Genomic DNA, 13201 nt, shown 5'->3' with positions numbered 1-13201 from the left:
ACTCTAAAGACTCTATAGACCAAATATCACAATTACCAGTCGGCTAAAATAACTAGAATTCTTATTACAATCACTTGTTTGGCTTAAGCCATTAACCATTAGAATCCCTTCTTTGAGTTAAGACTTCTAAAAATTCCAGAGCAACAGTAGTGTTAGTGAAATACTCTAATAACTCATTTCTTCACAGTGCCCATGATATCCTACGAAGAAGACTTCATATGCCTATGAAAAACTTCAGCAGGATCATCTTGTCCAGGCCCCTCATCTGATAGCCAAATTACTTAAACAGTCTCTTATTTCTCTATATATAGGTTCTTCTCCTTCCAAACTCTGCTGCACACTAATTAGATTTGTCTTCGAAAACATTTCTCTCCAACTTAAACCACTGCCCTAAAAAAGCCAGTGGGAAACAGAATCTGCTGAGTAAATTAATGATGTAAATATAAGGCATACTTAGGAACACATGCTTTAGGAATACACTGCTGACAAGCATTTATCTATTACAATATTGCTTTCAGTATTACTAATTATTCTTTTTTGTGATGAAGCATTCAAAACAAGCAGTGTGGATGCTATTTGCAGTGTGATTTTACGCACAAGAAAACAGAAGTACAAAAATCCCTTTTAAAATGCTCTATAACTCAGCCCTTCCACTAAGTCACAAATTTATCACTGAAAGCACAGGAATCCCCAGTTAACTGCCAGTCTCACAGGTGTCAAATGCTCATGCCATTGAGCAAAAATATTCTGTAATTCAGGGCACTAATTTCTGTCAATTTCATAAAAATGGCAGAAGTCGGACATGACTGATGAGACTTAGCAGCAGCAGCAGCAGTACTCACAATTTGCCAAACACTTCATAGCTGACAGTACCCAATGAGGAAGTTCTTCTGCAGAAAAAGGAAAATAAAAAGATGTTTTATTCAATTACATATAACTCAAAGTATTATATACACACTTGGTATCATAAGAATGATATTTGTCTCAAGTAATATGAAACATATTGGCTAATCACAAATCACTTACTTATGTATCAGAACACTGAGAAGATAAAAATTTTTCCTTAGCAGCAATGTTACAACTCATTCTTATTTAAACCATACCTGTAAATTTCTCTAAAGACAAGATGTACTTGTACAGCTTTAGGGAAAAGAAATTTGATAGTTTGTTCCAAAGAAACAAATCAATTATCCTAAGAATTATACAGAAAGAAGAAAAACACAGAAAAAGCAGAAGTATGAGTCATGAAATGCATTTATGAAACAAGTTCACCAAATACCTTTCAAAAAACAAAAAGGTGAATTCTGTTATGTCCAATGTTCAATCACTTTACAAGTTTCAATTTTCAAAATGTCTTAAGGCAAGAAAGTGCCACTGACATATCAGTATAGGCTATCAGGATTAGGACAGCCTTAAAATAATAATGACTTCCCTGGTGGCTCAGACAGTGGAGCATCTGCCTACAATGCGGGAGACCCAGGTTCAAACCCTGAGTTGGGAAGATCCTCTGGAGAAGGAAATGGCAACCCACTCCAGTACTCTTGCCTAGAAAATCCCATAGAGAGGAGCACGGTAGGCTCCTACAGTCCATGGGGTCACAAAGAGTCGGACACGACTGAGCGACTTTACTCACTCACTCAAAATAATGGTTAGCATTGCTACAAAAACCCCAGCTGAACTTTTTGGTGCAGAGTCTCTTCCCCTGGCCCTGCCACAGACATCTGATGGACCAGCACGCATGCTTCTACTGGACACCTTCTCCACTGTCTGTGAAACTGCAAAGACCCTGGTTGACTTGTGTTAGAGCTAATGAACCTGAGGCCTATGAAGTGCTCTCTTCTTTCTCAAGTATGTACTTAATAAAACAAAACTGATCATCCAGCTGTGGCTGGAAGTATTCATGTCTGCTGTACTCAGGAGACTGCAGAAGGATTTTAGAAGTATTTCAAAGGCTATAGCCCTCTCATTCCATGTAACTTAATTTTATACATTGATTAACCTGACAATTCAAGAAGTCGCAAAGCTGTTTATTTCTGTTTCCTAACATTCTCCATTCCTGATACATGGGCTTTAAAGGAAAACTGTTTCAGGTTTCAAAGACACATTCAGCTCCTGTCAAGAAACATGACCTAGAAAAACCTCTTCCCTTCTTACTGCTCATACTCCTTCTAGGCCAGCTCTGCTTGCTGCCCAGGAGCCTCCAGTGCTTCATTTAATATTAATTTATAAAAACCTGAAAGTATTATACCATCTTCCCACAATCAAAGGTCATTCTAGCTCCAGCTAATTGCTAGGATCAAGAGTTTGAAGCAAGTTCAATTCAGTTCAGTCACTCAGTCATGTCCGACTCTTTGCAACCCCATGAAACGCAGCACGCCAGGCCTCCCTGTCCATCAGCAACTCCCAGAGTCCACCCAAACCCACGTCCATTGAGTCGGTGATGCCATCCAACCATCTCATCCTCTGTCGTCCCCTTCTCCTCCTGCCCTCAATCTTTCCCAGCATCAGGGTCTTTTCCAATGAGTCAGCTCTTCGCATCAGGTGGCTAAAGTATTGCAGTTTCAGCTTCAACATCAGTCCTTCCAATGAACACCCAGGACCGATCTCCTTTAGGACGGACTGGTTGGATCTCCTCGCAGTCCAAGGGACTCTCAAGAGTCTTCTCCAAACCCACAGTTCAAAACCATCAAATCTTTGGCACTCAGCTTTCTTTATAGTCCAACTCTCACATCCATACATGACTACTGGAAAAACCATAGCCTTGACTAGACAGACCTTTGTTGACAAAGTGACATCTCTGCTTTTTAATATGCTGTCTAGGTTGGCCATAACTTTCCTTCCAAGGAGCGTCTTTTAATTTCATGGCTGCAATCACTATCTGCAGTGATTTTGGAACCCAGAAAAATAAAGTCAGCCACTGTTTCCACTATTTCCCCATCTATTTGCCATGAAGTGATGGGACCAGATGCCATGATCTTAGTTTTCTGAATGTTGAGCTTTAAGCCAACTGTTTCACTCTCCTCTTTCATTTTCATCAAGAGGCTCTTTAGTTCTTCTTCACTTTCTGCCATAAGGGTGGTGTCATCTGCATATCTTTAAGGTTATTGATATTTTTCCTGGCAATCTTGATTCCAGCTTGTGTTTCCTCCAGCCCAGCGTTTCTCATGATGTACTCTGCATAGAAGTTCAATAAGCAGGGTGACAATATACAGCCTTGACGTGCTCCTCCTCCTATTTGGAACTAGTGTGCTGTTCCATGTCCAGTTCTAACTGTTGCTTCCTGACCTGCATATAGGTTTCTCAAGAGGCAGGTCAGGTGGTCTGGTATTCCCATCTCCTTCAGAATTTTCCAGTTTATTGTGATCCACACAGTCAAAGGCTTTGGCATAGTCAATAAAGCAGAAATAGATGTTTTTCTGGAACTGTCTTGCTTTTTCGATGATCCAGCAGATGTTGGCAATTTGATCTCTGGTTCCTCTGCCTTTTCTAAAACCAGCTTGAACATCAGGAAGTTCACGGTTCACGTATTGCTGAAGCCTGGCTTGGAGAATTTTAAGCCATTACTTTACTAGCATGTGAGATGAGTGCAATTGTGTGGTAGTTTGAGCATTCTTTGGCATTGCCTTTCTTTGGGATTGGAATGAAAACGGACCTTTTCCAGTCCTGTGGCCACTGGTGAGTCTTCCAAATTTGCTGGCATATTGAGTGCAGCACTTTCACAGCATCCAATGTGGATCCATCTCTTATTCAGGGGAAGGAATTTTTAAATCAGTCTGGGGACTCTGGCTCACTACAGTTACAAGCACTTTATTTTTCTTAATCAAAAACCAGGACAGGGAGTTGCTAAATGTTTATTTTCCCCAATTTGTAAACTGGCTTGGAGTAAAAAGGTATAAAAAAATTAAAGCACCTTCAACATCTAAAAAGCTACCTTTGTTAAAATAAAAAGGGGGGGAATGATATAAACCAAGACTATCTCAGAAAATCTGACACAAAGACACCATAATGAAAAGGTCAATGAGAGCTCTGAAAATCAGTCAGGCCCCAGGACCACCTAAAAGGTGACTCAAAGAATCTATTAGGCATTAAACTTACCCACTTCTCAGGGATTTTCTGGGGATGATAAAGAACCACTTTATACTACCATGTGGCTACCACTGAACTAGCCTCTAGATGGATATGGCTTAGACCTTCACTCCTGGCTATTCATCTTCCTACGACATTTTCTGAATACAAACAATTAGTATAAAGGTCTTTGGAAGTAAACTAAAGCTATACATAATAAGCAGGTAAACTTATGTAGAGTTTACAGAAAGGTCAAATAGAAGCAGATGGACCTGTACAGCCGATATACTAGGTCAACTGAGAACAAAATGGCTTTTATGCACTTACTTGACTTGTCATCAAGGATAACAACTCCTTGCTTGCTCACACTGTATACATTATGGATGATGAACTTGGAGTTGACAAGTTTAATGTCTAAAACCTCTTCTAAGGAATCCAGGCCAAGGATTTTCTGTAAACTAAAAAGACAAACAATGATTATATTAATTACTTTTTAAAAATCATCTGCCCAAGACCCAGCACTATAGAAGATCTTTAAACTGTGCTGTTTTCATGTGTTTCACCTGATTTTTATGGGGCAAAAAGGCCAGACATTGAGTATATAAAACAAACTTAAAAGAGACCCTTTTGTCATTAATGTACTACTTCACTAATTTAAAAGCATAACACACTGAATGTCAAGAAAATTATTTTTTAACTTAAATATTATAATAACAAAAACTAGCTTAACCAATGATAAGAAACTGCTACGAGTATATCTTTATAAAATTTCTTTTAAAAAACCTGCTATCATATTGTTAACTTTAGTTACCTACTGTATATCATATATCTAGAAGACCAAGTTTTCCATTATATATTTCATTAAGCTTAAGATTTCAGTGTAACTAGAAAGTTTAAAAACTTTACAACACTAATTATTAGATAAATGCAAATCAAAACAAGTCACCACCTCACACACTAGTCAGAATGACCATCATCAAAAAGTCTACAAATAATAAATGCTATGGAGGGTGTGGAAAAAGGGAAACCTTCCTCTACTGTAAATGGGAATGTAAATTGGTGCAGTCACTATGGAAACAGGGTGGAAGTTCCTTAAAAAACTGAAAATAGAGTTACCATATGATCCAGCAATCCCACTCCTGGGCTTATATCCAGAATAGATGAAAACTCTAGTTCAAAAAGATATATGCACCCCAAGGTTCACTGCAGCAATATTTACAACAGCCAAGACATGGAAGTAACCTAAGTGTCCATCGACATATGAATGGATAAAGATGTGGTACATATACACAAGGGAATATTACTCAGCCATAAGAAAGAATAAAATATAGACATTTGCAGCAACATGGATAGACCTATAGACTACCACACTAACAGAAGTGAGACAGAGAAAAACAATTACATGATATCCCTTACATGTGGAATCTAAAAAAATAATACAAATCAACTTATTTACAAAACAAAAATAGACTCACACCAAAGGTTACCAAAGGATAAAGGTAACTTCCAGAAAGTTAGAGATACCGAGGGAATATTTCATGCAAAGATGGGCTCAATAATAAAGGACAGAAATGGTATGGACCTAACAGTAGCTGAAGATATTAAGAAGAGGTGGCAAGAACACACAGAAGAACGGTACAAAAAAGATCTTCACAACCTAGATAATCACGATGGTGTGATCACTCACCTAGAGCCAGACATCCTGGAATGTAAAGTCGAGTGGGCCTTAGAAAGCATCACTACGAACAAAGCTAGTGGAGGTGATGGAATTCTGGTTGAGCTATTTCAAATCCTAAAATATGATGCTGTGAAAGTGCTGCATTCAATATGTCAGCCAATTTGGAAAACTCAGCAGCCAATTTGGAAAACTCCAGTCCTGGCCACAGGACTGGAAAAGGTCAGTTTTCATTCTAATCCCAAAGAAAGGCAATGCCAAAGAATGCTGAATCTACTGCACAACTGCACTCATCTCACATGCTAGTAATGCTTAAAATTCTCCAAGCCAGGCTTCAGCAATATGTGAACTGTGAACTTCCTGATGTTCAAGCTGGTTTTAGAAAAAGCAGAGGAACCAGAGATCAAATTGCCAACATCTGCTGGATCATCAAAAAAGCAAGACAGTTCCAAAAAACATCTATTTCTGCTTTATTGACTACGCCAAAGCCTTTGACTGTGTGGATCACAATAAACTATGGAAAATTCTGAAGGAGATGGGAATACCAGACCACCTGACCTGCCTCTTGAGAAACCTATATGCAGGTCAGGAAGCAACAGTTAGAACTAGATATGGAACAACAGACTAGTTCCAAATAGGAGTACGTCAAGGCTGTATATTGTCACCCTGCTTATTTAACTTATATGCAGAGTACATCATGAGAAACCCTGGGCTGGAGGAAACACAAGCTAGAATCAAGATTGTCGGAAGAAATATCAATAACCTCAGATATGCAGGTGACACCACCCTCATGGCAGAAAGTGAAGAACTAAAGAGCCTCTTAATGAAAGTGAAAGCGGAGAGTGAAAAAGTTGGCTTAAAGCTCAATATTCAGAAAACGAAGATCATGGCATCCGGTCCCATCACTTCATGGCAGATAGATGGGGAAATAGTGGAAACAGTGGCTGACTTTATTTTTCTGGGCTCCAAAATCACTGCAGATGGTGATTGCAGCCATGAAATTAAAAGACGCTTACTCCTTGGAAGGAAAGTTATGACCAACCTAGATAGCATATTCAAAAGCAAAACCTTGTCAACAAAGGTCCGTCTAGCAAAGCTATGATTTTTCCAATAGTCATGTATGGATGTGAAAGTTGGACTATGAAGAAAGTTGAGCGCCAAAGAATTGATGCTTTTGAACTGTAGTATTGGAAAAGACTCTTGAGAGTCCCTTGGACTACAAGAAGATCAAACCAGTCCATCCTAAAGGAGATCAGTCTTGGGTATTCATTGGAAGGACTGATGCTTAAGCTGAAACTGCAATACTTTGGCCACCTCATGCAAAGAGTTGACTCATTGGAAAAGACCCTGGTGCTGGGAAAGATTGAGGGCAGGAGGAGAAGGGGACGACAGAGGATGAGATGGTTGGATGGCATCACCGACTCAGAGAACATGGGTTTGGGAAGACTCTGGCAGTTGATGATGGACAGGGAGGCCTGGTGTGCTGCGATTCATGGGGTCACAAAGAGTCGGACACAACTGAGCGACTGAACTGCACTGAAAGGATAAACACCAGGAGGAGGGATAAATTAGGAGTATGGGATTAACAGACATATACCACTATATACAATATAGATAAACAACAAGGATTTACCGTAAAACACAGTATATTGAACTATATTCAATATCTTGTACTAACCTATAATGGAAAAGAATCTGAAGTTGTACACCTGAAACTAACACAATATTATAAATCAACTACAGTTAAATTTTTAAAAATAAAAATATTTAACCAGTAGATATTTTTGGTCCTGTGGGCAAAAGAAAAAAAAAGAACTTTTAAAGTTCTATTCTTAATTAGTATATAAATGATAATAGAAAATTCCCTGAATTCAGTTAAGGTCTGCTTGCTAAGCAGGATAGGTGCAAATAACGCACTCAAAAGTTGAGATTTTTATACACAGTTTCAGAAAATTAAGTATGCAGAGAGTAGCAGAGAAGCAAAACAGAAAAAAACAATATTAAAGCTCTCATTAATATCACACGCACGTACTATGATAACGTCATCGACTTCCAGATCTCTTCTACATTGGCCTCTGTCACCTGTCTGCGGTGGACAAGACGGCAAGCCGGCACCTCTCCAATAGCAATACTGTGACGCTTGTACCACATCTCAGGATTCTAATTGGGGGTGAGGGAGCGGAGAAAGACAGAAAGAGAGAACAAACATTTCAGTAGACAGTGGTATCATTTTATAAAAACGTCTTTGATTTGGTTCTTTTTAAACTTAATTTAAATAATCATTTTAATTATAAACTAACTTTCTTTGCATGGACTACAGAGTAATAAAGCATAACTCGTAAAGATCAGATCAGATCATAAATGAATAGTAAAGAATTGCCAAAGGCAATGGCACCCCACTCCAGTATTCTTGCCTGGAAAATCCCATGGACGGAGGAGCCTGGTGGGCTGCAGTCCATGGGGTCGCTAAGAGTCGGATATGACTGAGCGACTTCACTTTCCCTTTTCACTTTCCTGCATTGGAGAAGGAAATGGCAACCCACTCAAGTGTTCTTGCCTGGAGAATCCCTGGGACAGAGGAGCCTAGTGGGCTGCTGTCTATGGGGTCACACAGAGTCGGACACGACTGAAGCGACTTAGCAGCAGCAGCAGCCAAAGAACTATAGCAATAAGAATGACATTAGCTATTTTCTCCTGTGGGAGTGCCAACTAACCAGTGAAGTAGCAGTGATAAAATTTCATTAATTCAAAATTAACTTGAGGAATATCAATCCAAATTCACACACTATTCAAATTAAGTGACTGCTTACAATAACATTAAAGTCTATTACTTTCAAGAACTCTTTAAAAAAAAAGAAAAGGTCAAGTAAATACAATGTTAGATAGCAGTCCTGAGATCTTAGACATCTGAAGAAGGCAGGAAAAACAAGAGCTCTACAAGGACATCTGGGTATGACCAGGAAGAAAAACTAAAGTCCAAAGAGGTTAAGTAATTTGCTCAAACTCACACTGCTTTAACACTTCAATATTCTTAGCATCTCCCTTCTCACATTTAGGCTACTAGACAGAAGTCTTAAAACTCCCTTTTGGTAATCACAGAGAGGAACTTTTGAACTTTTAAAGGCAAAACATGTAAGAAGTCATCTACAAAGTGCTTTTTTTCAATAAAAGGTTGGGAAGTTGTTCTTTGATATGGTTTTGGGGTTTGTTTTTGAGAAGTACTGAATTGCAAAAGAAACTTGAAGATCATGTGGATTTGTACTTTTTTTAAAACTATCTAAATTAGGTGTTCTCTTTTGAAGGCAGGAGTGTCAGTTGTTGCATTTGCCTAGCAAATTCATTTCCAGTTATCTTAAACAAATATTCAATTATTTATCTGTAAAGATACTGCTAATTAAATTGTTTACACATAGAACAAAAAAGTTGAAAACATGTTATAATACATATCTAACCATGAAGGACTGGATAAATATAGTACTTTACAGACAAGATGCAGATATTAAAAATTATACTGAATGTCTAATAACATTAAAAAATTGACAGAACACACTGTTCTAAGTGAAGAATATAGGCAACCAAAACAGCACAGCATGATCTCATTACAGTGTTAAAACATGCATAGCAGTGGGAGCTCAACATGTCTATGTGCCACTCCAGACAGATAGATATCCTTGCTGGGCAGGACAGGTGTGCCGCCGCAGCAGGGCATGGAGCCCCACAGCCTGCACCAGGGTGTCATGTCCCCCCCCACCCCCACAAAGCCTCATAACCAAGCAGAATTTCATGCTGATGAAGCAGCAGGCCACGGGGGGTAAGGTCTACAGCCAGCCCCCCGACATGCACTCCCCACAGGGCTCCCTCCTGGGCCTCCCACCCCAGCAAAACCTCATGATTTCCCACCACCTGCGGCAGCGCAGTGTGTCTCTGGACAACCAGATGGGCTACATCCCAGCACCGGGTGGCATGGCCAACCTGCCCTTCTAGCAGGCCCCGTGAGGGGCTGGACCTGGGGCCATATTGCAAATATGACAACCTTTAAAAAAAATGCATAGGGAAAAAATAAAAGAGTTAATATTAATTCTCTCTGGATGACATTATGAGTAATTTTTTTCTTCTGTCTCTATCTATGAACAACTCTATTAATAACAGCAATAACAATTAACAGTTTTCCAAAGTCTGTGTGCCAGGCACTCTTGTAAACACACTATAGATATGACGTCACTTGAGTCTTATAACCATCTTACCCCTGGGGGTGTCATCATCCCACTTTTACCAAAAAGAAAACTTAGACACAGACACAGCAAATGAAACAGAGAAACAAGCTTGCATAGCTAATAAACGAAAAACCAAGATTCAAACCCAGTAGTCTGCTTCCAGAGCTCTCTCTCTACCTGCTGCCTGTCAGTAAACACAAGAAACTGTTTTATTTGCTGCACCTCATTTTATTTTATATAATGGCTGGGCAAGAGAGAGGACAGGACAGAACAAAAACAAACCAACAGGCAAAGTGGAGGCAGAGATAGAAAGAGGGAAAGTAAGATAAAAAAAAAAAAAAAGGGAAGACGAACTCAAGTCCTTTAAGAAAGATGGACTGTTTCTCTGTTGACCACTAACATCATCAATCTAACGACTGCATTGAGGCCCAACCAAGGAAACAGATCCTGCTCTGCCATTTTTCCTCTGGACACTTCACAAGAAGCAGAGCCCAAGCATTAGAGGAGCTGGAACAAGCGAGGAGCTCAAACCTCCACCACTTAATTTAAGGTTAAGGCAAGAAAAGACAAGAGCAAGGTTATCAGAAATATACAGATAATCAGGGACATGACAAGCTATGGGGGGATGGGTGATGAATCAGAGTCACTGGCAGATGAACTTCAGGGTTGCTGAAAATGAGACACTGAAAATGGACGAGAGAAGACACTGTCTTCTTCATTGGTGCATGAAAATGACTAATGTGCAGCTAGTCTTCCTAGAGGTTCACAGAACCACAAGAGCAGAAAAGGGAAGTTATTATATTGATGACATACATACACATTAGTTTAATATGGGGTTCTACCTGTTTTGTATAAACACCACTAGATAATCTTACAATGAAAAAACATCTGCTGAATAACCTCTCTACTGATTGGGGTCATATTAGGTGTTTAAATACAAATGTTTTTTAAAAAAACAAACCTGATTTCATGGAGCTTATATTTTAATTTTCTCGAGCACAGAAACTATCAGCTAGAGCTTAATTAACTTCTCCTCATTAGTAATGAATTAAATGATCCTCAAATACCCTTTGTGCTCACTCTTTCAGAGTAGTCCCTCCTAATCACCTATCACTGCATGAGCTCTTCTGGAGGAAAAACTATATCACATTCAACTGCATCTGCAGAACCTGGCACAGTGCATGGCACACAGCAAACAATAAATGTTCACTGAATGAACAAACTAATGACTTTAAAATATGACCTCTCATCTAACTTCCAGGGCCATTACCTCCCTCTGCCTGTTAGACATTTCCATATAATATCACCTATCTTTATCATCAAGCATAATTAAAACTACATTCATCACTGTCCCTGACAAATCTGCAAGTCCACAGGGAGTCCCCATTTCTGTCACTGGTCTCACTCCTGAATTATTTCTGATAAAGGCTAAGCTGCTTAATTATTCTCTCCAAACTGAGATACAGTATAACCACATTCAATCTCATTGCCTAAAAATGTTTACAACACACCTCTGCAAATGTAGGAACTGGACATCTAGTCCTATAAGACTAAATTAACTTAAAACATGGTTGTTAGTACAATTCTTAAAAAAAAAATTGCCTATAGAAGTTTTTGTCTATATTTTATTTTTTAGCATTATCTCAATCTTAGTAGTTTTCTATTGGGGATATTTCAAGAGAAAAGTACGCCCCCAAAAAGGCAGTTTATTCTACAATGTGCTTAGGTTCTCCAAACTATACCTTTGTTCATATTATCAGAGCTCGGTCCACAATTCTCCATGTCCCAACCTTCACACTTTCAACGGGTAATAATTATAACAAAGTTCAGGAAGAGGAGACAAAAAAGGAATTGAGGAAATTACAGAATAGAAAAGAAAAGGAAATTATAAGGGAGTTTTATGAGAAACCTGCTCAGTCTAAATGTATGAAAACGGCTACCACCTCTTCGGTCAAAGTGTCAATGGGTAAGAGTGAAAAAACGCAAAAGCCAATCTTCTTGTGCTACCAGTCTCCCCAACCAACAAAAAACTGGACTAAGCCTAATAGTTCACAGACTTTTTCTAACTCTCCCGCTGCTAGTCCACCGGCTTCTATAATGGCACTTACCATCACAAGTGGCCTCACTGGGATGTTCTCTTGTGAAGTGCCTGGTGGGGGATCATCCCATTTTGGAAATTCAATAACATCCTTTTGATACGGGGGCCTCTTTGGATAAGGTTTCAGGGGTGAAGAAGGAGGAAATCTAAAAACCAAGAAGAAAATTTCTATTATTGCAGTCAGTGGGAAACATAGATATTTAACAGTAATCCCCACTTCTTGTACCCTTGAGAATTTATATAATTCCAAACTCTGGATAATCAATTCATACTTACATCATTACACACATCTAACTACCCAACAACATATGATTTTTAAGAAATATCCATCCATTACATCCATCAAATAACCTTTATGAAGAAAAAACAGAAGCCAAACATGTGACACATTTTAAATAAATAAACCTTGGTCTGTCACTTGATTTTCATGATTAAAGATGCTTTTAATGGAACCCTAACCCTAGAAAGTCATTTCTTTCACCCAGCTCAAAACCCTTACTGCCATCTAACTCCAGCTGAAATTTTTAGCTGATAAGTATGCAAGTAAGTTTCCCTGGTAGCTCAGATGGTAAAGAATCTGCCTGCAGTGTGGGAGACGTGGGTTCAGTCCCTGGGCTGGAAAGATCCCCGAGAGGAGGGCATGGCAACCCACTCCAGTATTCTTGCCTGGAGAATCTCCATGGACAGAGGAGCCTAAAAGCTACAAGTCCACGGGGTCACAAAGAGTCAGACACAACTGAGCGATGAAGCACACGTGCACGCTGAAATTACTGATAGATAAAACTTAAGTAATACTTGCTGACGAGATGAACATTAGAACAAAAATCATCTGGCCTAATATTTATTTTCGTAACTATTTCTAATAAAGATTAACCCTCCTTTCCTTGAATATCTAACACTTCACACTGAGATTGAAGCTACAGTCTCAAATTTCATCTTGGAGGAGACAGAAAGCTTCCCAGGATCCTGTGCTGCGCTTAGTCTCTCAGTCCAACCTTCTGAGACCCCTCAGACTGCAGCCTGCCAGGCTCCTCTGCCCATGGGGATTCTCCAGTCAGGAATACTGGAGTGGGTTGCCCTTGCCCTCCTCCAGGTCCCAGTATCCTTATTCTGCCATTTATACCCCTTCTCTGCTTTTATCCACCCTAG

The 13201-nt window shown here is 39.3% G+C and overlaps 1 protein-coding gene across 3 annotated transcripts in view; it reads right to left on the bottom strand.

The window, feature by feature from the left end:
• DEPDC1B (DEP domain containing 1B) overlaps positions 1-13201 on the bottom strand; it is a 90249-nt gene that overhangs the window by 39727 nt on the left and 37321 nt on the right. For all 3 annotated transcript variants that reach the window (XM_005221501.5, NM_001191451.1, XM_059878780.1), the window contains 4 exons: positions 12063-12198; positions 7773-7900; positions 4393-4523; positions 843-890 (listed from right to left, as the gene is read on the bottom strand). In XM_005221501.5, coding sequence (XP_005221558.1) covers positions 843-890; positions 4393-4523; positions 7773-7900; positions 12063-12198 — 443 coding nt within the window. The remainder of the gene's footprint in view (positions 1-842; positions 891-4392; positions 4524-7772; positions 7901-12062; positions 12199-13201) is intronic.

This window comes from Bos taurus, chromosome 20, assembly GCF_002263795.3.
Source record: "Bos taurus isolate L1 Dominette 01449 registration number 42190680 breed Hereford chromosome 20, ARS-UCD2.0, whole genome shotgun sequence".
NCBI lineage: Eukaryota > Metazoa > Chordata > Mammalia > Artiodactyla > Bovidae > Bos > Bos taurus.
Note: the sequence above shows the minus strand (reverse complement) of the source record. Positions and strands in the feature narration are given on the sequence as shown.